Here is a 25160-nt window from a genome sequence, read left to right as displayed (position 1 = left end):
CTTCCCTCCTTCCCTCCTTCCCTCCTTCCCTCCTTCCCTCCTTCCCTCCTTCCCTCCTTCCCTCCTTCCCTCCTTCCCTCCTTCCCTCCTTCCCTCCTTCCCTCCTTCCCTCCTTCCCTCCTTCCCTCCTTCCCTTCTCCATTCCCGCTGGATGCAGAGAAAAAATCCCAAATCCATCCCCAAGCCCCGCTCCTTCCCCGAGCCCGGCCTCCTCCCTGCCGCCCGCGGGGAGAATTCCTGCGGGGAGAATTCCTGCGGGGACAAATCCTGCGGGGAGAAATCCTGCGGGACAATTCCTGCGGGGAGAAATCCTGCGGGGAGAAATCCTGCGGGGAGAATTCCTGCGGGGAGAATTCCTGCGGGGAGAAATCCTGCGGGGAGAAATCCTGCGGGGAGAATTCCTGCGGGGAGAATTCCTGCGGGGAGAAATCCTGCGGGACAAATCCTGCGGGGACAAATCCTGCGGGGAGAAATCCTGCGGGACAATTCCTGCGGGGAGAAATCCTGCGGGGACAAATCCTGCGGGACAAATCCTGCGGGGACAAATCCTGCGGGGACAATTCCCTCGGGAATTCCCGCAGGAATCCCCGCAGGGAGAATTCCTGCGGGGAGAATTCCTGCGGGGACAATTCCCTCAGGAATTCCCGCAGGATTTCCCCCAGGGAGAATTCCCACAGGGAGAATTCCCGCAGGACTTTCCTGCAGGAAGAATTCCCGTAGGATTTCCCACACGGACAATTCTCGCTGGGACAATTCCCGCAGGTTTTCCAGCAGGATTTTCCGCAGGGAGATTTCCCGCAGGGAGAATTCCCGCAGGATTTCCCAGACGGACAATTCCCGCAGGATTTCCCTCAGGGAGAATTCCCGCAGGATTTCCCAGACGGACAATTCCTGCAGGATTTCCCAGACGGACAATTCCCGCAGGATTTCCCTCAGGGAGAATTCCCGCAGGATTTCCCAGACGGACAATTCCCGCAGGATTTCCCTCAGGGAGAATTCCCGCAGGATTTCCCTCAGGGAGAATTCCCGCAGGATTTCCCAGACGGACAATTCCCGCAGGATTTCCCAGACGGACAATTCCCGCAGGATTTCCCTCAGGGAGAATTCCCGCAGGATTTCCCGCAGGGAGAATTCCCGCAGGATTCCCCGCGGGATTCCCGCGGGGACGGAAATCCCCGCGTGGGATTCGGTGCTGCGGGAGGAGGAATCGGCTCCGGCTCCGCCAGGGATCCGGGAGGGACAAAGGGAGAGACGGGGGAAGGAACGAGGGGAAATGATCAGGGGAAAGTGATAAGGGGATAGGTGATGAGGGGATGAATGATAAAGGGATCGATTATAAAGGGATCAATGATAAGGGATAAATGATAAAGGGATCAATGATAAAGGGGATAAAAATAATAAAGGCATCAATGATAAAGGGATCAATTATAAAGGGGATAAAATAATAAAGGGATCAATGATAAAGGGATCAATTATAAAGGGGATAAAAATAATAAAGGGATCAATGATAAAGGGATCAATTATAAAGGGGATAAAATAATAAAGGGATCAATGATAAAGGGATCAATTATAAAGGGGATAAAATAATAAAGGGATCAATGATAAAGGGATCAATTATAAAGGGGATAAAATAATAAAGGGATCAATGATAAAGGGATCAATTATAAAGGGGATAAAATAATAAAGGGATCAATGATAAAGGGATCAATTATAAAGGGGATAAAATAATAAAGGGATCAATGATAAAGGGATCAATTATAAAGGGGATAAAATAATAAAGGGATCAATGATAAAGGGATCAATTATAAAGGGGATAAAATAATAAAGGGATCAATGATAAAGGGATCAATTATAAAGGGGATAAAAATAATAAAGGGATCAATGATAAAGGGATCAATTATAAAGGGATAAATGATAAAGGGATAAATGATAAAGGGATAAATGATAAAGGGGATAAAATGATAAAGGGATAGATTATAAAGGGGATTAAATTATAAAAGGGATGAAATGATAAATGATAAAGAGATAAAATTATAAAGGGAAAAATGATGAAGGGATAAATGATCAGGAGATAAATGATAAAGGGATGAATGATAAGGGGATAAATAATAAAGGGATCAGTTATAAAGGGAAAAATGATTAGGGATCAATGATAAAGGGATAGATTATAAAGAGATAAATGATAAAGGGATAAATGATAAAGGGATCAATTAAAAAGGGAAAAAAGGTAAAGGGATAAATGATAAAGGGATGAATGATAAGGAGATAAATTATAAAGGGGATTAAATTATAAAAGGGATGAAATGATAAAGGGATCAATGATAAAGGGATGAATGATAAGGGGATAAATGATAAAGGGATTAATGATAAAGGGATCAATGATCAGGAGATAAATTATAAAGGGATCAATTATAAAGGGATGAATGATAAGGGGATAAATAATAAAGGGATAAATTATAAAGGGATCAATTATAAGGGGGATAAATTAATAAAGAGATCAATGATAAAGGGATCAATGATAAAGAGATAAATGAAGAAGAGATCAATTATAAAGGGGATAAAATTATAAAGGGCATAAAATGATCAGGAGATAAATTATAAAGGGATCTATGATAAAGGGAAAAATGATAAAGAGCATAAAATGATAAAGGGATCAATGATAAAAGAATAAAAAATAAAGGGATCAATGATAAAAGGATCAACTATAAAGGGATAAATGATAAAGGGATCAATGATAAAGGGGATTAAATGATAAAAGGGATCAATGATAAAAGGGATTAAATGATAAAAGGGATCAATGATAAGGGATCAATTTATAATTGGGATAAAATGATAAATGGATAAAATGATAAAGGGATCAATGATAAAAGGGATTAAATGATAAAAGGGATCAATGATAAAAGGATAAATGATAAAGGGATCAATGATAAAGGGATCAATTATAAAAGTGATAAATGACAAAGTTGATAAAATGACAAAGGGGATAAAATAGTAAATGGGATAAAATGATAAAGGGTATAAAATGATAAAGTGTATAAATAATAAAGTATATAAAATAATAAATGTATAAAAAAGGGAAATGATAAAGGGCATGAAATAATAAAGTTTACAAAATAATAAAGGGTATAAAATACTAAAGTTTATAAAATGATAACATTATAAAATGATCATTAATAAATAGTAAAGTGCATAAATTAAAAAAGTGTATAAAATGATAAAGTGAATAAAATTCCAAATAAAAGAAATAATTAAAGAAATAATTAAAGAAATAATTAAAGAAATAATTAAAGAAATAATTAAAATTATATTTTTAGAGGAAAAAACCCAACAGCTTAAAACTTTCTGCCGAGGTGAACTCGGGTGTGGCCAAAATTCTCCCATTTTCGGGAAAATCGGGGTTTTTAAAGGGATTTTTATATTAAATAACCCCTCTCTTTAAAGAAAAAAATAAATTAATTTAAAAATAAATTATTTAACAACCAATTTAATTAAAAGTTAATTTTAAAATGATTGAATTTAAAAATTAATTTCATCTTAAAAGTCAATTTCATTAAAAAAAATCAATTTAATTAAAAATCCCAGTCTCATTTAAAAAATTAATTTCATTAAAAAATCAATTTAATTTATAAATTAATTTCATTTTAAAGATGAAATTACCCCTTAAAAGTTACCCTTTAAATGGAAAAAAAAAAAAATCAAAAAATGAGTTTATCCATCAAAACAAAGCGCAGAAAGCGCATGAGATGAATCGAAAGACGCCTTTTATTTATTATTTTTTAATTTTTTTTTTTTTTTCCTCTCGGCTGCGGCAGAAATGCGGATTTTTTTTTGGGAATTAAAATTCAGCGCACGCAGCCCTGCAGCAGGAACCAACCCAACCGCGGCCCTGCTGCGATCCCGCCCGGAAAATCAAATTATTCCTCCCTTGGACGCTCATTTCCGAGGAGCGGAGGGGAAAAAAAAGGGGAAAAAAGCGAATTTTTTCTTGTGGTTTCGGGAGCGTTTCACTGGAGCCACCGGGGCTGCGGACAAAGAATTTATTGCGTGGGTCTAGGGTTTTAAAAATCTGGAATTTTGGGGAAAGGAATTCAGTAATTCAGCAGAAAAGGGGGAAAAAATGGGATTTTAGTGGGGAAAAAAGGATTTTAATGGGGGAAAAATGGATTTTAGTGGTGGAAAAAAGGATTTTAGTGAGGAAAAATGGATTTTAGTGGGGAAAAATGGATTTTAGTGGGGAAAAAAGGATTTTAATGGGGGAAAAATGGATTTTAGTGGTGGAAAAAAGGATTTTAGTGAGGAAAAATGAATTTTAGTGGGGAAAAATGGATTTTAATGGGGAAAATTTATTTTAATGGGGAGAAAATGGATTTTAGTGGGGAAAAAAAGGATTTTAGTGGGGGAAATGGATTTTAGTGGGGGAAAATGGATTTTAATGAGGGAAATGGATTTTAGTGGGGGAAAATGGATTTTAGTGAGGAAAAAAGGATTTTAGTAGGGTAGAAATGGATTTTAGTGGGGGAAAAAGGATTTTAGTGAGAGAACATGGATTTTAGTGGGGGAAAAATGGATTTTAATGGGGAAAAAAAGGATTTTGGAGGTGGAAAAAAGGATTTTAGTGGGGGAGAAATGGATTTTAGTGGGGAAAACAGAATTTTAGTGGGGAAAATGGATTTTGGTGGTGGAAAAAAAGGATTTTAGTGGGAAAAAAGGATTTTAGTGGGGAAGAAATGGATTTTGAGTGGACAGCGAGGAGGAGACGGGGAGATCGTTTGTGTAGGGGTCAAATGAAATATCTGGGTTTAATTTAAGCCCAAAAATTGTGAAAATGTGTTAAAAAATGAACTTTTGGTGACGTCGGGCAGCTCGCACATTAAAAAATCCGGAAAAAACCAGAAATAATTCAAATTTTGAATGGACGAAGAAGACGAGATCGTTTTTGTAGCGGTCAAATGGAATATTTGGATTTATTTTAGGGGCTCGGATTGGGAAAAAATGGGTTAAAAGTGAACTTTTGGTGCCGTCGGGCAGCTCACACGTTAAAAATTCGGGAAAAGATCAGAAATAATTCGAATTTTGAATGAACGCAGAGGACGAGAGGGGAAACTCCTTTTTTTAGGGGTCAAATGGAATAATCGGGATTATTTTAGGGGCTCGGATTGGGAAAAAAATGGGTTAAAAATGAACTTTGGGTGACGTCGGGCAGCTCGCACGTTAAAAAATCGGTGGGGGGATAGCGAAAAATTAAAATTTTGAATGAACGCAGAGGACGGGAGGGGGAAATCCTTTTTGTAGGGGTCAAATGGAATATTTGGATTTATTTTAGGGGCTCGGATTGGGGGGAAAAAAAAGGGGCGAGGGGGGAAAAAAGGAATTTTACAGGGAAGGCGGAGCAGGCTGAGGTCGCCGTTAACGACATCCCAGGAATGTTTACGGCGAGGGCTCAAGTTCAATGACAAAATCCTCTGAAGGGGGAAGGGGAGGAAAAGAGGGGAAAAAACCGAAAATAAAAATAAAATAAAAAAAAAAAACCAAAAAAAACCCAAAACCCTCGGCCCGGGCAGAGTTTGTGCGATGGGAATGAACTGGGACAAGGAGAGGAGGGAAAGGAAAAGGGGGAGGGAAACTCCCGGGGGGCTCGGGGATCCCAGGGGGGGTTTGGGGGATTTTTGGGATTTGGGGGATTTGGGGGTTTTGGGGGGGGGTTGGGGATTTTTGGGATTTTGGGCGGATTTGGGGGATTTTGGGGGTTTTGGGCGGATTTGGGGTTGGGTTTGGGGGAAATTGGGAGAGGAGAGAGGAAGGGAGAGGGGAGAGGGAAACTCCCGGGGGGGCTCGGGGATCCCAGAGGGGGTTTGGGGGATTTTTGGGATTTGGGGGTTTTGGGGGTTTGGGGGATTTTGAGGATTTTGAGGATTTTGGGGGGTTTGGGGGATTTTGGGGATTTTGGGGAATTTGGGGGTTTTGGGGGATTTGGGGTTGGGTTTGGGGGAAATTGGGAGAGGAGAGAGGAGTGGAGAGGGAAACTCCCGGGGGGGCTCAGGGAACCCAGAGGGGATTTGGGAGATTTTGAGGATTTTTGGGGGTTTGGGGGATTTTTTGGATTTTTTGGGATTTTTGGGGGTTTGGGGGTTTTTGGGGGTTTGGGGGATTTTGAGGATTTTGAGGATTTTGAGGATTTTGGGGGGTTTGGGGGATTTTTGGGATTTTGGGGGATTTGGGGGTTTTGGGGGTTTGGGGGATTTTGAGGATTTTGAGGATTTTGGGGGGTTTGGGGGATTTTTGGGATTTTGGGGGATTTGGGGGTTTTGGGGTTTGGGGGATTTTGAGGATTTTGAGGATTTTGGGGGGTTTGGGGGATTTTTGGGATTTTGGGGGATTTGGGGGTTTTGGGGGATTTGGGGTTGGGTTTGGGGGAAATTGGGAGAGGAGAGAGGAGTGGAGAGGGAAACTCCCGGGGGGGCACAGGGAACCCAGAGGGGATTTGGGAGATTTTGAGGATTTTTGGGGGTTTGGGGGATTTTTTGGATTTTTGGGATTTTTGGGGGTTTTGGGGGTTTGGGGGATTTTGGGGATTTGGGGGATTTTGGGGGATTTTGGGGGTTTGGGGAATTTTGGGGATTTTGGGGGTTTGGGGGATTCTGGGGATTTTGGGGATTTGGGGGATTTAGGGGGTTTGGGGGATTTTGAGGATTTTGGGGGATTTTGGGGGATTTTGGGGGGTTTTGGGGGTATTTTGGGGGACTTGGATTTGGGTTTGGGCTTGGGGGAAATTGGGAGAGGAGGGGAGAGGGGAGGGCTGGTTTAGCCCAGGATTTAGGGCTGGTTTAGTCCCGGTTTAGCCCCGGTTTTGGGGCTGGTTTAGCCCAGGATTTAGGGCTGGTTTAGTCCCGGTTTGGCCCCGGTTTTGGGGTTGGTTTAGCCCCAGTTTTGGGGATGCTCTGCCCCAGATTTCGGTGCCGATCTGCCCCAGGTTTTGGGGCTTTTTTAGCCCGGGTTTGGAACTGTTTTATCCCAGATTTGGAGCTGCTTTAGCCTAGATTTTGGGGCTGTTTTATTCCAGATTTCGACCTGGTTTAACCCAGATCTTGAGCTGTTTTAACCCAGATCTTGAGCTGTTTTATCCCAGATTTGGACCTGTTTTAACCCAGAATTTGGAGCCATTTTATCCCAGATTTGGACCTGTTCTAACCCAGAATTTGGAGCTGTTTTATCCAGATCTTGAGCTGTTTTATCCCAGATCTGGAGCTGTTTTATCCCAGAATTTGGGCCTATTCTAGCCCAGAATTTGGAGCTGTTTTATCCCAGATCTGGAGCTGTTTTATTCCAGAATTTGGACCTGTTCTAACCCAGAATTTGGAGCTGTTTTATCCCAGAATTTGGAGCTGTTTTATCCCAGATTTGGACCTGTTTTAACCCATGATTTGGAGCTGTTTCATCCCAGATTTTGAGCCGGCCTAGCCCAGTTTTTAGGGCTGCTCTGGCCCGGGTTTTGCGAGTCTCAAGTTCAACGGCAAAGGGAGGGGGCGGGAGCCTTGCCCCGGCCCGGCGCCCCCGGCAGCGGCTCCTTCCCGGCGTTTTACGAGGATGTCGGGCCCTTCTCGCGCTTTGCTGGGGCCGCCGAGTGCAGCTTTTACAGCTCTGCCCGAGACCGCTCCTCCTCCCCTTCCCACCGGCATCTTCCGCTCCGGCTCCCGCAGCTGGGAGCGGCGGCTGGGGGCGGGGAAGGGCCGTGGCTCGCAGTCTGAGCCTTGGCTTCCAGTTTGAGCCTTGGCTCCCAGTTTGAGCCGAGGCTTCCAGTCTGAGCCTTGGCTCCCAGTTTGAGCCTTGGCTCCCAGTTTGAGCCGTGGCTCGCAGTCTGAGCCGAGGCTTCCAGTCTGAGCCTTGGCTCCCAGTTTGAGCCTTGGCTCTCAGTTTGAGCCGTGGCTCCCAGTCTGAGCCGAGGCTTCCAGTCTGAGCCTTGGCTCCCAGTTTGAGCCTTGGCTCCCAGTTTGAGCTTTGGCTCTCAGTTTGAGCCGTGCCTCCCAGTCTGAGCCGAGGCTTCCAGTTTGAACCGTGGCTCCCAGTTTGAGCCTTGGCTCCCAGTTTGAGCCGTGGCTCCCAGTCTGAGCCGAGGCTCCCAGTTTGAGCCTTGGCTCCCAGTTTGAGCCGAGGCTCCCAGTTTGAGCCTTGGCTCCCAGTTTGAGCCTTGGCTCCCAGTTTGAGCCTTGGCTTCCAGTTTGAGCCGTGGCTCCCAGTTTGAGCCGAGGCTTCCAGTCTGAACCATGGCTCCCAGTTTGATCCTTGGCTTCCAGTTTGAAACTTGGCTCCCAGTTTGAGCCGTGGCTCCCAGTCTGAGCCTTGGCTCCCAGTCTGAGCCGTGGTTCCCAGTTTGAGCCTTGTCTCCCAGTTTGAGCCTTGGCTCCCAGTTTGAGCAGTGGTTCCCAGTTTGAGCTATGGTTCCCAGTTTGAAACTTGTCTCTCAGTTTGAGTCTTGGCTCGCAGTCTGAACCGTGGCTCCCAGTCTGAGCTGTGGTTCCCAGTTTGAAACTTGTCTCCCAGTTTGAGCCTTGGCTCCCAGTCTGAGCCGTGGTTCCTAGTTTGATCCTTGGATCTCAGTTTGAGCCTTTGGATCCCAGTTTGGGCCATGGCTCCCAGTTTGATCCTTGGCTCCCAGTTTGGGCCATGGCTCCCAGTCTGAGCCTTGGCTCCCAGTCTGAGCCTTGGATTCCAGTTCGAGTGATGTCTCCCAGTTTGAGCCGTAACTCCCAGTTCGATCTTTGGCTCCCAGTTCGAGCCTCGGCTCCCAGTTTGAGCCCAGTTTCCCACTGCTCTGAGGCTTTCCAGCTGGTTTGGGAATACCGGGAAAAGATCTCTGGGCGGAAAATGGAAAAAAATAAAGAAAAATGGGGGAAAAAAACCCCAAAATCAAAGCTTTCCCTGAAAGGATTCAGCTCGGGCGTGCAGGGGAGCTGGGAGAGGAGCGACCCTTCCCGAAGCCATAAATCCCGCTGGATTTCCCGGATTTTATGGGATTATTTCCCTTCCTCGGGGGCCGCGTGAGGCTCGGCCGCATGGATAAAGTTCATTATTGGTCAAATCGGGGGAAAACGGGCGGGTTTTGGGGTGTCCATCCCTCCCCCAGCTCCGAAAATCCAAAATCCAGATATCGCCGCGCGTGGAGGGAAAGGGGGGAATCCGGACCGGGATTATCAGAAATTTCTTTTAAAAATAAATAGAATTTAAAAATCAATTTATGGAGAAAATCTGGGAAATTTTCAGCAGGATTTGGATGGGGGAGAGCTCCCGGATCCGCACCCACCCGCCCTCCCCCCAAAAAAAAAACCTTTTCCTGCTTTTTGTCAGGGAATTTTTCTGCTTTTTTCCTGCTTTTTTTCAGGGAATTTTCCTGCTTTTTTCTGCTTTTTCCTGCTTTTTTTTAGGGATTTTTTCTGCTTTTTCCTGCTTTTTTTCAGGGAATTTTTCTGCTTTTTCCTGCTATTTTTCAGGGAATTTTTCTGCTTTTTCCTGCTTTTTCTCAGGGAATTTTTCTGCTTTTTCCTGCTTTTTTAGGGATTTTTTTCCTGCCTTTTCCTGATTTTTTCCCTGATTTTTTTTTTTTTTTAGGGGATTTTTTTTTCCCTTTTCCTGCCTTTTTTAGGGAATTTTTTGCCCAGCTGGGGTCACGGAGCGGCACCGGGGGGGGGTTATGACGTCATATCCCGGAACGCCCGGCCATTGGCTGTGCGCCTCTCTGGGGTTGTGACGTCACCAGGGAAAGGCTTCGCCCCTGCGGCTCCGCAGGGAGGAAAAATCCGGGGAAAAAAGGGAAAAATGGGGGGAAAAGGGGGGAAAAATGGGGAAAAAAAACCAAAGGAGAGCGCGGCCGGCTCTGCTGCGCTCCTGCGGAATCTGCCGGGAGCCGCGGCCGCCTCCAATGTTCAATAAATCCTTCATTAAAGCAAAATCCCAGCTAAAATTGTCATTGTTTAGGGCAAAATGAGGTTTAAAACCTGGGATTTCTAAACGAGGGAAAATTCAGGGGGAAAAAAAAGGTCGAATTGCGCGTGGAAACCGTGGAGTTTATTCGCCTTTTGGGAGGTTTTTTAGGGAGTTCCAGGTGGGTTTAAAAGCGAGCCCCCGCCTTGAAACGGAGAGATTTGAGACAAAGAAATTGTCAGCGTGGAGCTGGCGCTTCCCCCGAACCTGGGAAGAGCCGAGAAAATGAAATAAAAATAAAATATTAAAAAAAAAAAAAAGGGAATCCTAATATATTTCATTTATATATTTAATTTCACCCCTTTTATTCCGATTCTCCGACTCCAACCCGGATAATTGATTTTATGCGGGGATTTCTCTTTTTCTTTGTTAAAAAAGGCAAAAAAAACCCCAAAATTACGAGTACAAATCTGCAGATTTCCGCACAAACCAAAGCGGGGTTTATGCGTGTAGAGACACCAGCGTCGGAAATGGATTTTTTGCGGGTTATAAATGCTTATACGCTTTTTTCCGAGTATATTTTAATAATTTTTGTATATCCACACAGGGCTACAGCGCCTTTAATCGTGCATTTTTACACCGGCTAATACAGAAAGTTGCAAACACAAAAAATCGCGGGGGGCGGGGGGAAAAAGAGGTAAAATAACGCTAAATGTGTGCATGTGCATATGGAATTTTTATATATAACCGCAAAAAAACACAAATTAAAATAACAATAATAACAATAATAATAATAATATAATATAATAATATAATACAATAATAAAAGTAGTACGTGCCTTTATAAATGGGTGCCTACATAGGTCATAGCATGTCCTGTACATTCAATTTTGTGTTAATTAATTCCCACGCGGGTTCATTTATTCTTTAATTCCCCCCCTTGAAAGCGCCTTCCGATCATTCTGCCCGACTTTGGGGGATTTTTTTGGAACCGCTTTTGTTATTTTTAAAACCCCAAATTCTGCCGCCGAGCCGGGAGCGGCGTTCTGGGGGGAATTCAGGGGATTTTGGGGGGCGGGTTGGGTTGGTTTGGGGGTCTTTGGAGCGCTCTGTGAGCAGCAGCGACCGGTGCCGGGCACGGCGGGAGGGTCCCCTCCTTTCGGGGGTCCCGGTGCCAAACGGGGGGGTCCCGGTGACAAAAGAGGGGTCCCGGTGCCAAACGGGGGTCCCCGTGTTCCGGTGACAAGCGGGGGTGGTCCCTGTGGCAAAAGGGGGGTCCCGGAGCCAAAAGGGGGGTCCCGGCGACCAGTGGGGCAGTCCCGGTGTCACCTCATCCCGCGGGTGACAAACGGGGGGTCCCTGTGACAAATGGGGGGGTCCTGGTGACAAACGGGGGTCTCAGTGTCCCCTCACCCCGCGGGTGACAAACGGGGGGTCCCTGTGACAAACTGGGGCGTCCCTGTGCCAAAAGGGGGGTCCCGGTGACAAACGGGGGGGTCCCGGTGCCAAACGCGGTTCCCGGTGCCAACTGGGGGTGGCAGTGTCTCGGTACCGAATGGGGGTTCCGGTACCAAACGGGGGTTCCCTGTGCCAAACGCGGGGTCCCGGTGCCAACTGGGGGTGGTGGTGTCCCGGTACCAAACGGGGGGTCCCGGTACCAAACAGGGGGGTCCCGGTGACAAACGCGGGGTCCCGGTGCCAACTGGGGGTGGCGGTGTCCCGGTGACAAACGGGGGGTCCCGGTACCAAACGGGGGGGTCCCTGTGCCAAACGCGGGTGCCGCTGCCAGCCGCGGGTGGTGTTGTCCCGGTGACAAACGGGGGGTCCCGGTGCCAGCCGCGGGTGGTGTTGTCCCGGTGACAAACAGGGGGTCCCGGTACCAAACGGGGGGGGGTCCCTGTGCCAAACGCAGGTCCCGGTGCCAGCCGCGGGTGGCGGTGTCCTGGTACCAAACGGGGGGGGGTCCCTGTGCCAAACGCGGGGGGTCCCGGTGCCAGCCGCGGGTGGCGGTGTCCCTGTGACAAACGGGGGGTCCCGGTACCAAACGGGGGGGGTCCCTGTGGCAAACGCGGGTCCCGGTGCCAGCCGCGGGTGGCGTTGTCCCGGTACCAAACGGGGGGTCCCTGTGGCAAACGCGGGTCCCGGTGCCAGCCGCGGGTGGCGGTGTCCCGGTGCCCCGCGGGGACCCCTCAGGCGGTGCCGGCGGTGCCGGCCTTGCCCTTGGCCAGCGCTTTCTTCTCCTTGACGCGGCGGTTCTGGAACCAGATGGTGATCTGCCGCTCGCTCAGGCCGGTGGCGGCCGCCACCTTCCTGCGGCGCTCGCGGGTGATGAAGCGGCTGGCGGCGAACTCGCGCTCCAGCTCCCGCAGCTGCCCCTTGCTGTACGGAACGCGCTTCTTGCGGCCCCGCCGCAGCGCGCAGCCCGCCGGGGCACACGGGCCCGCCGCCTCTGCCGCACCGGGACACGGGGACACGGGGACACGGCGACACGGGGACAGGGGGGCAGTGGGGACAGCGGGACACGGGGACACGGGGACACGGGGACAGGGGGACACGGGGACACGGGGACAGCGGGACACGGGGACACGGGGACAGCGGGACACGGGGACACGGCGACACGGGGACAGGGGGGCAGGGGGACACGGGGACAGCGGGACACGGGGACACGGGGACCAGGGGGCAGCGGGACACGGGGACAGGGGGACAGCGGGACACGGGGACAGCGGGACACGAGGACAGTGGGGACAGCGGGACACGGGGACACGGGGACACGGGGACACGGGGACAGTGGGGACAGCGGTACACGGGGACACAGGGACAGTGGGGACAGTGGGGACAGTGGGGACAGCGGGACACGGGGGCAGGGGGACAGCGGGACACGGGGACAGCGGGACATGGGGACAGTGGGACATGGGGGCAGGGGGACAGCGGGCCACGGGGCCACGGGGGGATAGTGGGACACGGGGGCAGCAGGACATGGGGACAGCGGGGTCACGGGGACACGGGGGATAGCAGGGACATGGGGATATGGGGACACGGGGGATAGCGGGGACACGGGGGGATAGAGGGGGGACAGCGGGGACACCGGGACACGGGGACATGGGGACACGGGGGACAGCAGGGGACAAGGGGGAACAGCGGGGGACAGAGGGGACAGCGGGACACGGCGGAATAGCGGGGGGACAGCAGGGGGATAGCGGGGACACGGGGACAGCGGGGGTGCGGGGGGACAGCGGCGACACAGGGGACACGGGGGGACACAGGGGGACAGAGAGAGGACACAGGGGGACACAGCCGGGTCACTGCGGGGTCACTGCGGACCCCAAACCCCCGGCCCGGCCCCGCTCCGGGCCCCGCTCCCGGCCCGCTCCCGGCTCCGCCCGCCGCTCCCCTCGCCGAGCCCGCCGAGGTTTGAAAATGTTTCCTTCTGCTCCCTCCTGGGACTGAAAGGTTTTCCAGATCCGGATTCTCCCTCGAAATATTTAAAATATTTTAATTTCTATTTTCTCCCTCTTGATATTGAAAGATTTTGAAGTTTGTTGTCCTTCTCGATATTAAAAAAAAAAAAAATTCTGTATTCTCCTTCTCGTGATTGAAAGGTTTTGAAGTTCTCTATTCTCCCTCTCGCTATTTAAAAACATTTAAATTCTATATTCTTTCTCTTGGTATTGGAAGTTTTAAAAGTTCTATATTCTCCCTTTCGATATTTAAAATTTTTAAAGTCTATATTCTCCCTCTCGGTATTTAAAGATTTTAAAGTTCTGTATTCTCCCTCTCGATGGTGAAAGATTTTAAAGCTCGGTATTCTCCTGCTTGGTATTTTAAAAATATTAATTTCTATTCTCTCCTTCGTGTTTTTAAAGTTCTACAGTCTCACTTTCGATATTCAAAGATTTTTAAAGTTCTATCCCTTCGCTCTAATGATGTCATGGACTGAACTCTATAATATCGTCATCTCTGCCCCGATAAATGATCACTTGAATCCCGAAAATGATCATTTAAATTCTGATAAATGATCACTTGAATTCTGATAAATGATCACGTGAATTCTGATAAATTATCCTTTGAATCCCGATAAATGATCCTTTGAATTCTGATAAATGATCACTTGAATTCTGATAAATGATCACTTGAATTCTGATAAATGATCATTTGAATTCCAATAAATGATCATTTCAATTCCGATAAATGATCACTTGAATTCTGATAAATGATCATTTGTAGCCCCATAAATTATCACATGAATTCTGATAAATTATCCTTTGAATCCTGGTAAATGATCCTTGGAATTCCGATAAATGATCGCTTGAATTCTGATAAATGATCATTGGAATTCCGATAAATGATCATTTGAACTCCCATCGATCACCTTCTGCCTCCCTGCTCGGAGTTAGAAATGGCCGTGATAAATTAAATTAAGTTAAATTACATGATTATTATTGCTATCATTGTAATTATTATTTGCATTGTTATTGTCATTATTATTATCATGATTATTATAATGATAATTAATATAATCATTATTATCACCACTACTATCATCATTATTACAGTGATTATTATAATGATTACTACTATCATTATTATAATTATTAACATTATTAATTTTTACACTATTATTATAATTATTTTGTGAACCCCAACCAGCTCCACCACCCAGCCAACCCCAAACCCCGACCCCAGAACAGCCCCTACCCCAAACACCAAACCCCAAACCCCAAACCCTGACCCCAGAACAGCCCCTACCCCAAACCCCAAACCCAGAACAGTCCCTACCCCAAACACCAAACCCCAAACCCCGACCCCAGAATAGTCCCTACCCCAAACCCCAAACCCCAAACCCCGACCCCAAACCCCACACCCCAAACCCCAAACCCAGAAGAGCCCCTACCCCAAACCCTAAACCCCAAACCCAGAACAGCCCCTACCCCAAACCCCAAACCCCAAACCCCTACCCCAGAACAGCCTCTACCCCACACCCCAAACCCAGAACAGCCCCTACCCCAAACCCCAAACCCCAAACCCCAAACCCCGACCCCAAACCCCACACCACAAACCCCAAACCCAGAACATCCCCTATCCCAAACCCCAAACCCCAAACCCCAAACCCCGACCCCAGAACAGCCCCGACCCCAGAACAGCCCCTACCCCAAACCCCAAACCCCACACCCCAAACCCCACACCCCACACTCCAAACCCAGAACAGCCCTTAGCTGAAACTCCAAACCCAGAACACCCCAAAACCCAAACACCCCATACCCCACACACGCCTCACCCCACAACCCAAACCTCAAACCCCAAACACCCCAAAGCCCAAACACCCCACACCCCACACCCATATCCAACACCCCCTACGCCACACCCCACACCCCAAACCCCACACCCCAAACACCCCACACCCCAAACACCCCATACCCCACACCCCAAACACCCCACACTCCGAGCCACCCCAAGCCCCCCGCACCCCAAAACCCCCACACCCCACACTCCAAAACCCCACACCCCAAACTCCCCACACCCCAAACCCCAAACACTCCATACCCCACACCCCACACCCCAAACCACCCCACACCCCAAACCTCACACCCCACACCCCAATCCCCGACCCCAAACCACCCCACACCCCAAAACCCTGCACCCCACACCCCAAACACCCCGCACCCCGCACCCCGCACCCCAAACCCCAAACCCCTCACACCCCAAACCCCTCACACCCCAACCCCCCCGCACCCCAAACCCCAAACCCCAAGAACCCCGCACCACACACCCCGCACCCCACACCCCAAACCCGGCACCCCAAACCCCAAACTCCACACCCCAAACCCCTCACACCCCAAACCCCACACCCCAAACCCCTCACACCCCCAAACCCCTCACACCCCAAACCCCAAACTCCACACCCCAAACCCCTCACACCCCAAACCCCACACCCCGCACCCCACACCCCAAACCCCCCGCACCCCAAACCCCCGCAGCCCGCGCCCCGCGGCCCCGGTACCTGCGAAGGCGGCTTTCAGCACGAAGCCGGCCGGGCCCTGCTCCTTGGCGCAGCACATCTGCCCGGGCCAGCCGCCGCCCAGCGCCCAGGGCTGCTGGTAGCCGCCGTCCGCGGGCAACAGAGCCTCGTGCCGGGGCTCGCCCAGCGCGGGCACCACCGGCACGTCCAGGTAGCCACGGGCGGCCACGGGCGGGTAGGGCGCGCCGTAGCCCGGGTAGAAGGCGAACTCCGCGGGGCGGCTCTGGAAGTCCTCGCTGGCCCCGGGCGGCTCCAGGAACTTCTCGGTGGCCGCGAAGGGACCCTGGTGGCCCGGGCCGGCCTTGAGCGAGCCGCGAGCCACGCGGCACGAGTAGTAGCCGCTGCCGAAGTAGCCGTAGGGCAGCGGCGCGGAGGCGGCGGCGGCGCCCGGAGGCGGCTTGGGGGGCTCCGGGGGCGCCTCCGGGGGGAAGCCGGGGTTCATCCCGGGGGGAGGCGAAGGGCCGGGAGGAGGAGGAGGAGGAGGAGGAGGAGGAGGAGGAGGAGGAGGGGGAGGCAGCAGCCCCCGGGGCTGGCCGCCCGCGAAGCCGCCCGGAGCCAGGAGCCCCTCGAGGCCCGGGGGCTGCATGGGGGGCGCCGCGGGGGCCGGGGCATGGGGAGAGGCTGCTCGGAGCGCCCGGGCGCTGCCCGAGCAGAGGGGGGTCCCCCGATCTTTTTAAAAGGCTGCGAGCCGCCCCCAGAGCTGCTTTTCCCCCCGCCGGGCCGGCCTGACGCAACGGGCGGAGGTTCGCTCATTGGTTGTGGGGTGGGGGAAAGGTGGGGAGGGGGGGAAATGGAAAAAAAAAATCCAACCCCGCATCAAAAAAAAAAAAAAAATCCTTCGGTCTCAATAAAGCGCTGGAGAAATTGCGAAAATGCTTTTATTGCGAGGGGAGAGGAGGAGGAGGAGGAGGAGGAGGAGGAGGAGGAGGAGAAGGAGGAGGAGGAGGAGGAGGAGGAGGAGGAGGAGGAGGAGGAGGAGGAGGAGGTGGAGGAGGAGGGGACCCCCCGCACGTGGCAGGAGGGGACCCGGAGGTGGCTCCTGAGCTGCAGCTCGGAAATAAAAATAAAAATCGTGCGGGGAAGGCAGAGGTGGGGAAACGGGGGAAAAGAAGCGAAGACAGGCGAGGAAAGGGACAACCAGGAATGGCGGGCCCGGGGTGGAAAAATCCGGCCTGGGGCTAAAATCAGCTTTATTTTTAATTTTTAATTTATAGGTTTTTTGGGGTTTTTTTCAGTGGCTTGTTCCCACGCGGATCCGGGGGGGTTCTGCTGCCGAACCCGAGCCATCGCAGAGCCCCGGACCCGTCTGGGCCGAAGTGGGGCAGAGATTGAGCCCCGGGAGCGGGGCCTTCCCTCCCTTCCAGCCCTTCCAGCCTCATTCTTCCCTTCCCCAGGGGTTTTATCCCCCTCCAAAACCCCGATCCCACCCCCCCGGGACAGCGCTTTGCGCTCAGGGCCCTAAGAATCAGGCGAGAAGGGGAAAAGCGGCCTCTGAAACCCCCCCAAAAAAACCCTTACAGAGCTGCCGGGTCCTGGGAACCCCCCAAAGGAAAAGGGTTTGGAAAAGGGAGGTGGGGAAAGGAACCGGAAAATCCCTTTTGGGTTTCCAGGAGCGCCGGGCAGGTGGAGAGAGAGACGGGCAGACAGACGGACAGACGGACGTGGGGTGGGAAGGGTTTGGGGGTGAATAGAAGAATTATTTCATAGTGCCCGCTTGAAACCACCCCAATTTTTAATTGGCTGCACACGTGCTACGAACAGATTTTTTTAAAAAATTTTTCCTTTTCTCCTCTGTTTTCTTCCCAAAAGTCGCGCTCGGGAAAAGCTTTTGCCGGAATTCCCCCAAAGGCAGCTTCGGCTCGGGCGTCTTTTCCTTCGGTGTGAATGAACCCAGAGGTTTCTGAGTTGCGAGCCCAAAACCACAATAAAAATCCCATTTTTGCGGCTCCTTTGGGCCACCAAACCGCGACCCGGGGGAGCCGCGGCAGCGCTGGGGACAGAAACCCGCTGGAAATTGGGGTTGGGAGCGATGACGGCAGGCGGGGAAAAATCCCAATTATCCCCCAATACCCCAAACACAACCCCCAAATCCACCCTAAAAAAAACAAAACAAAAACCCAACCGTGATCTCCGCCCTGGCAGAAAAAAAAAAATCCACGTAAAAAAAAAAAATCAAAAATTCAATTTCTACAGGGGGAAAATCCCCGAGGAAAACCCCAAAACCCGCTGAGTTCCAACCTCCCAAAGCTCCTTTTCCCCCTTTCCCCCAGCTCGGCGTTGCTTCAATTTGGATTTTCCCCCTCCCCTGCCCCATTTGCTCGCCCCCAGCCCCATTTGCTCGCCCCCAGCCCCTCGAGCCGGCCCGGGGGCCCCGCGCGGGGTTTGCCGAGGGTCTCGCCCCGTTCCCGGCAGGAAAAGGTCGGGCGGGAGCCCGAGGTCAAGGCCAAGTTGAAAGTTAAAAAAAAGCTCCGAGCGCCTCGGAGCTCCCGGGGACCCCTCGGTCCTGGCCGAGCTTTTGGGGGAAAAGCTCCGGATTTGTCCCAGGTGGGGGCTGAATTCGGATCTGCGAGTTTTTAGCCCTTTCATTCCTTTTAATTAATTTGATTTTTAACGCTGGGGATTTTTCTCCGAGTTTTCAGCCCTTGAATTTATTCTGTTTTTTAGCGCTGAGGTTTTTTCTGATAGTTTTCAGCACTTGCATTCCCTTTAATTTATTTGGTTTCTAGGGCTGAGGATTTCCCTGCGAGTTTTCAGCCCTTTCATGCCTATTAATGAATTTGATTTTAGCGCTGAGGATTTTTCTGCGAGTTTTCAGCCCTTAAATTCCCTTTGATTTATTTGATTTTTAGCGCTGAGGATTTTCAGCCCTTTATTTCCTTTTGGTTTATTTGATTTTTAGCGTTTTTAGGCTTCTCAGCCCTTTAGGTGCCTCTGATTTTTTTTTTTTTTTTGTTTTGTTATTTTGTTTTTAATGCAGAAGAGGAAGAAAAGCAGGAGAGGGATCGGCCGCGCACGGACACCCCGAAAAAACCAGGGCGCGGAGCTAAAATTGGATAAAAATTGGATTTTATTCCCTTTCCCTGGGAGTCGCGGTGAGCGGGGCTTTGTCCCGGCCCCGCAGATGCTGCCCCGGGCAGGAATTCCCCTTTTTCACCCCAAAAAACGCCTTTGCTTCATTTATTCCCATTTTTTCCCAATTTGTTTTTAAGCCCGCGGGAAAATTTCGGGCAGGCTCTGCCGCGGGAGCCGTTTAAAAACGCGATTTCCACCCCGAGGAGATTTTCCTTCTCTGACGATTTCAGAGAAAATTTCAGTGTTTAAAGCAAGAGCAAGGGGTTTATCTTAAAGGAAAAAAACCCTGAATTTTCACCTGACCGACATGAAAATTATCAAACGCCCTTATCAGTGTGCAGCCATTCTTTTATGATTTTCTCCACAGGATCCATTTAATATTTATCCCATCTGGAGCCTGAAAAATCTCTGGAACAACTTTTTAAAAGTCTGGGATTTTATTGATTTTTTTTTTTTTTTTAAAGCAACTGAATCGGAACCATCATCACAAAACACAAGGGGGGAAAAAAAAATCAAATCCAACCCAAACCCCAAAAGGGTTTGAAGAGGAGATTAAAAAAAAATAAATTGGAACTACTTAAAGACTTCACGTTTGGAAATAATCAATGGCTGGAAAATTGGATTCTGGCTCTGGAAGCGAGCCCAGCTCCTCGCTTGCTGATTCTGGCAAGATTTCGGGGAGGAAAAAAATCAAATCAAGGCCAACAATTTTGATAATTTCGATTTTTTTTCCCTTTTTTTCTTTTTTTTTTTTTCTTTTTTCCCTCCCTGCCCGCCCCAGGAGCAGCGCCGCAGCTCGGGGGTTGCAGGTGCGGATGTTTCGCTCCGCGGTGCCGAATTTGGGTTTTCCAGCGCATTTTTGGTGTATCCTTTGAACAAATCCTGGCAGGGGAACAGAGAGCCCGGCCCGGCTCCGCTCGGCCCCGCCCGGCTGCGGCCGCGGCGCCGCCGAGAGCTCCGGACCCCGCTCCCGCTTCTTGGGGTGCATGGGGCGGATTCCAGACCCGGGGGGTTCCTAGGCTCCGTTTTTGGGGAGAGATTTGGGGGTTTTGTAGGATCCGTTTTTGGGAGAGATTTTGTGGGGGTTCCAGACCCGGGGGGTTTTGTAGGATCCATTTTTGGGAGAGATTTTGGGCGGATTCCAGACCCCAGGGGTTTTGTCGGATCCGTTTTTGGGGAGAGATTTAGGGGTTTTGTCGGATCAGTTTTTGGGAGAGATTTTGTGGGGTTTCCAGACTCGGGGGTTTTGTAGGATCAGTTTTTAGGAGAGATTTTGGGCGGCATTTCAGAGACGGGGGGTTTTGTAGGATCCATTTTTGGGAGAGATTTTGGGCGGATTCCAGACCCGGGGGGTTCCTAGGCTCCGCTTTGGGGGAGAGATTTGGGGGTTTTGTAGGGTCAGTTTTTGGAAGAAATTTTAGGGGGGTTCCAGAGCCGGGGGGGTTTGCAGGATCAGTTTTTAGGAGAGATTTTGGGGCGGATTCCAGACCCCAGGGGTTTTGTCGGATCCGTTTTCGGGAGAGATTTTGTGGGGGTTCCAGAGTCGGGAGGTTTTGTCGGATGCGTTTTTGGGGTGGATGTGGGGTGAGTCCAGACCCGGGGGTTTTGTTGGATCCTTTTTTTCATCCCTACGCCACCCAGGTTTTTTTCCTCCACTGCTCGGCCTCGCTTCCTCTCCTTTTTTTGCCTCGCTTCCTCTCGTTTTTTTGCCTTTGAGTTCCTTTTTGAGCAGTCCGGGTGGCTCTGGGGTTCTGCTCCTGGCCTGCCCAACCTGAAGCCCCCAGTCGGGGTCTGTCCCTGTCCCCCAAACAGAACCGGAGCCCCTGAGGGGTCCCCAAAGGCTGAGGCTCCCGGGGTCCTCCTGTCCCAGCTCCGAACCCCCCAAAATGCCCCAGTGGAGCCCCTCCCCCACCTCCTGTCTGTCCCCACAGCCCAGGGAGGATGAAACCCCAAAGGGACCAACCCTGAACCGTCATGCACCCGTCCATGGAGCCATCCATCCATTATCTATCCATTATCCATCCATTATCCATCCATTATCCATCCATCCATCCATGGATCCATCCATCCATTATCCATCCATGGAGCCAGCCATCCATCCATCCATCCATGGATCTATCCATCCATCCATTCATCCATCCATCCATGGAGCCATCCATCCATTATCCATCCATCCATGGATGCCTCCATCCATCCATCCATGGATCCATCCATGGATCCATCCTTGGATCCCTCCATCCATCCATTATCCATCCATCCATCCATGGATCCATCCATGGATCCCTCCATCCATCCATCCATCCATCCATGGATCCATCCATCCATTATCCACCCATGGATCCATCCATGGATCCATGGATCCATGGATCCATCCATCCATCCATCCATTATCCATCCATCCATCCATGGATCCATCCATCCATTATCCATTCTTGGAGCCATCTATGGATCCATCCTTGGATCCCTCCATCCATCCATCCATCCATCCATTATCCATCCATCTATCCATGGATCCATCCATCCATTATCCATTCTTGGAGCCATCCATAGATCCATCCTTGGATCCCATCCATCCATCCATCCATCCATCCATCCATCCATCCATCCATCCATCCATCCATCCATCCATCCATCCATCTCTCCTCCCCCTGCTGTGTGCAGCTCCCAGCGCAGAGGGGCAGGAGGGGAGCCACGGTTTTGGGTGGAATCAGCCGGATTTTGTCCCTCTTACCCACAGGCGTGCCCTGCAGGAGGTCCCTGTCCTTGTCCTTGTCCCTGTCCCTGTCCCACCGTACCAGGGAGCTGGGAATGAAATGGGAATGAACTGGGGCCAGACTGGGGCTGTGGAGCTCCTGAGTGTCCTCTCCTCCCTCTCCCACCCCGCCGGGGAGCTGGGAATGGGATCGGGACAGCAGCAGAGCCCCGGAGCTCCCCGGGATGGGATCGGGAGGGCAGCAGAGCCCCCGGAGCCCCCCGGGATGGGATCGGGAGGGCAGCAGAGCCTCCGGGATGGGATCGTGAGGGCAGCAGAGCCCCCGGGATGGGATCGGGAGGGCAGCAGAGCCCCCGGGATGGGATCGGGAAGGGCAGCAGAGCCCCCGGAGCCCCCCGGGATGGGATCGGGAGGGCAGCAGAGTCCCCGGGATGGGATCGAACAGCAGCAGAGCCCCCGGAGCTCCCCGGGATGGGATCGGGAAAGGCAGCAGAGCCCCCGGAGCTCCCCTGGATGGGATCGGGACAGCAGCAGAGCCCCCGGGATGGGATCGGGACGGCAGCAGAGCCCCCGGAGCCCCCGGGATGGGCTCGGGAGGGCAGCAGAGTCCCCGGAGCTGCCCGGGCTGTGCCGGGGCACCCCGAGCCTCGCCCGCCGTTCCTCGCGGGGCCCGTGGTGGCCCTGGCAGCGGCCCGGCCGTGTCCCCTCCCGGGGTGACCCGGGTGCCACACCGGCCCTGCCCCTCCCCAGGGACCGGGACAGGGAGCGGGGGGGGTGCAAAGTCCGCGCTTTGTCCCCGCTTTGTCCCTTTCCTTATTGCAGGGAGGAGGGTGGAGAGGGAGGGAGGGAGCGGGGGACGCTCGGGACTCTCCCCATTCCCTCCTCGGGCTGCAGCCGGTGCTGGGGGGCTCCAAGGATTCCAGGGATTCTGGGGGCTCCAAGGACTCCAGGGATTCCGGGAGCTCTGGGGGTTCCAGGGATCCTGGGAGCTCTGGGGGTTCCAAGGGCTCCAAGGATTCCAGAGGCTCTGGGGGCTCCAAGGGTTCCGGGGGCTCCAGGGGCTCCGACGACTCCGCGGGCTCCAAGGACTCCAGGCCTTCCCAAGGTTTCAGGGGCTCCGGGGGCTTTGGGGGATCTGGGGGGCTCCAAGGACTCCAGGGATTCCAGGGGTTCCAGGGGCTCTGGGGGCTCCAGGGGCTCCGAAGATTCCAGTGGGTCCAGGGGTTCCAGAGGCTCCAGGGGCTCCCATGACTCCAGGGACTCCAGAGGCTCCAGGGGTTCCAGAGGTTCCAGGGGCTCCGAGGACTCTGGGGGCTCCTGAGGTTCCAGAGACTCCACGGATTCTAGGGGCTCCAAGGACTCTGGGGGTTCCAGAGGTTCCAAGGGCTCCAGGAGCTCCAAGGATTCCAGAGGCTCCAGGAGTTCCAGAGGCTCCAAGGACTCCAGGGGCTCCAGGGGTTCCAGAGGTTCCAAGGGCTCCAGGAGCTCCGAGGATTCCAGAGGCTCTGGGGTTTCCAGGGGCTCCAGAGGCTCTGAGGCCTCCAAGGATTCCGGGGGCTCTGAGGATTCCAGAGGCTCCAGGAGTCCCAGGGGCTCCAGGAGCTCGGGGGTGCAGGTGGATTGAAACAGGCCCAATAAACCAATCAATCAATCAATCAATGCAGGGTGCAGGAATTCCTTTCCCAGCGAGGAGAAGGGATTGGACATTCCTGCTTAAACCCCACGTGCTGAGCAGGGACCCGGCCCCGCAGGGCCGAATTTCCCCTCCTGCTTCCCTGCATTTCTCTAAAAACTAAAATAAATTAAAATAAAAATTAAAATAAATCCAGGGTTTAGGGCTGGGATTGGGAAAAAATCCAGCGTTTAGGGCTGGGATTAAAATAAATCCATGTTTTAGGGCTGGGAGTGGGAAAGGGATTGTGGTTTTAGGGCTGCAATTAAAATAACTTCAGGTTTTAGTCTTGGGATTAAAACAAATCCAGGTTTAGGGCTGGGATTGAAATAAATCCAGGGTTTAGGGCTGGGATTAGGAAGGAAGTGAAGTTTTTGGAGGCCTGGAATTAGGAAGGAAGTGGAGGTTTTAAAGGCCGGGGATGAAAAGACTCTGGAGGCCTGGAGCGAGGGAGGAAACCAAGACTGAGAGGCCTGGAACTGGAACTGGAACTGGAACCAAACCAAAGCAATTCCCGTTCCCCAGAGCCTGTCCCGTTCCCAATTCCCTGGAGTCTGTCTCGTTCCCAGTTCCCCATTCCCATTCCCCATTCCCAATTCCCCATTCCCCATTCCCAATTCCCTGGAGTCTGTCCCAGTCCCAGTTCCCAAATCCCAATTCCCTGGAGTCTGTCCCGTTCCCAATTCCCTATTCCCATTCCCATTCCCCATTCCCAATTCCCAATTCCCCGGAGTCTGTCCCATTCCCAATTCCCAATTCCCCATTCCCAATTCCCAATTCCCCGGGTCTGTCCCATTCCCAATTCCCAATTCCCAATTCCCAATTCCCCATTCCCTGGAGTCTGTCCCGTTCCCAATTCCCCATTCCCATTCCCCATTCCCAATTCCCCATCCCCAAATCCCAATACCCCGGAGTCTGTCCTGTTCCCAATTCCCCATTCCCGTTCCCAATTCCCCATTCCCCATTCCCAATTCCCTATCCCCAGTTCCCCATTCCCAAATCCCAATTCCCTGGAGCCTGTCCCATTCCCAATTCCCCATTCCCCATTCCCAATTCCCTGGAGTCTGTCCCAGTCCCAGTTCCCAAATCCCAATTCCCTGGAGACTGTCCTGTTCCCAGTTCCTGGGATCTTGTGAGGGACAGGGATGGTTTAGGATCAGTGTTCCCAATTCCCCATTCCCAACTCCCCATTCCCGCATTCCCTGGAGTCTCTCCCATTCCCAATTCCCAATTCCCCATTCCCCCATCCCCAAATTCCCCGTTCCCAAATCCCCATTCCTAATTCCCAAATTTTCTTTATTTTTTCCTTCATTTTCCTTCATTTTTCCTTCCTTTTCCTTCCCCTCATGCTGCAAACCCAATCGCAGATAAATTCCATTATTTCAGTGCCTCCAACCACCCCAAAACCAGATTTTTGGGAAAAGACCGAAACCCTGGCAATTTATTTGGATTAAATTGGGATTTATTCCCAATTTATTATGAACAGAAATAAATAATAAATAGAAATAAAATAGAAAAAGAGGTAGAAATAAGTAACAAATAAAAATAAATAGAAATAAAAAAAAATGAAAACAAATACAATAAAAATAAATAGGAATAATATATTTATAATATATAAATAAATAATAAATAGAAATAAATCGAAATAAAATAGAAAAACAAATATAAATAAAAAATAAATAGATAATAAATAGGAATAAATGACAAAAAATAAATAAATAACAAATAAAAATATAAACAAATAAAACAGAAATACACATAAATAATAAATA

General features: G+C 50.9%; 3 protein-coding genes across 3 annotated transcripts in view; 1 reads left to right on the top strand and 2 right to left on the bottom strand.

Moving 5' to 3' along the window:
- The window catches only part of ATP5MC1 (ATP synthase membrane subunit c locus 1), a 106537-nt gene that overhangs the window by 56110 nt on the left and 25267 nt on the right, over window positions 1–25160 (bottom strand). The gene's annotated exons all lie outside the window — the stretch shown is intronic.
- Window positions 1–25160, top strand: part of SNF8 (SNF8 subunit of ESCRT-II) — a 43665-nt gene that overhangs the window by 7769 nt on the left and 10736 nt on the right. The gene's annotated exons all lie outside the window — the stretch shown is intronic.
- Window positions 12104–16563, bottom strand: HOXB13 (homeobox B13). The gene is made up of 2 exons (XM_068211979.1): window positions 15914–16563; window positions 12104–12364 (listed from the first exon to the last, which is right to left on the bottom strand). The coding sequence occupies exons 1-2, from the start codon at window positions 16515–16517 to the stop codon at window positions 12105–12107; spliced, it is 864 nt and encodes a 287-aa protein (XP_068068080.1). The 5' UTR covers window positions 16518–16563; the 3' UTR covers window position 12104.

Source organism: Anomalospiza imberbis, chromosome 22, assembly GCF_031753505.1.
Source record: "Anomalospiza imberbis isolate Cuckoo-Finch-1a 21T00152 chromosome 22, ASM3175350v1, whole genome shotgun sequence".
Classification (NCBI taxonomy): Eukaryota; Metazoa; Chordata; class Aves; order Passeriformes; family Viduidae; genus Anomalospiza; species Anomalospiza imberbis.
This window is presented reverse-complemented; position numbering and strand designations above follow the sequence as displayed.

Bases quoted from the DNA above. Each gene is read 5' to 3' on its own strand.
- HOXB13 (XM_068211979.1), bottom strand. From the start codon at position 16,517: ATGCAGCCCCCGGGCCTCGAGGGGCTCCTGGCTCCGGGCGGCTTCGCG. The intron at 12,365-15,913 runs GTACCGGGGCCG...CCGGTGCGGCAG, and splicing joins GCTGAAAGCCGCCTTCGCAG to AGGCGGCGGGCCCGTGTGCC.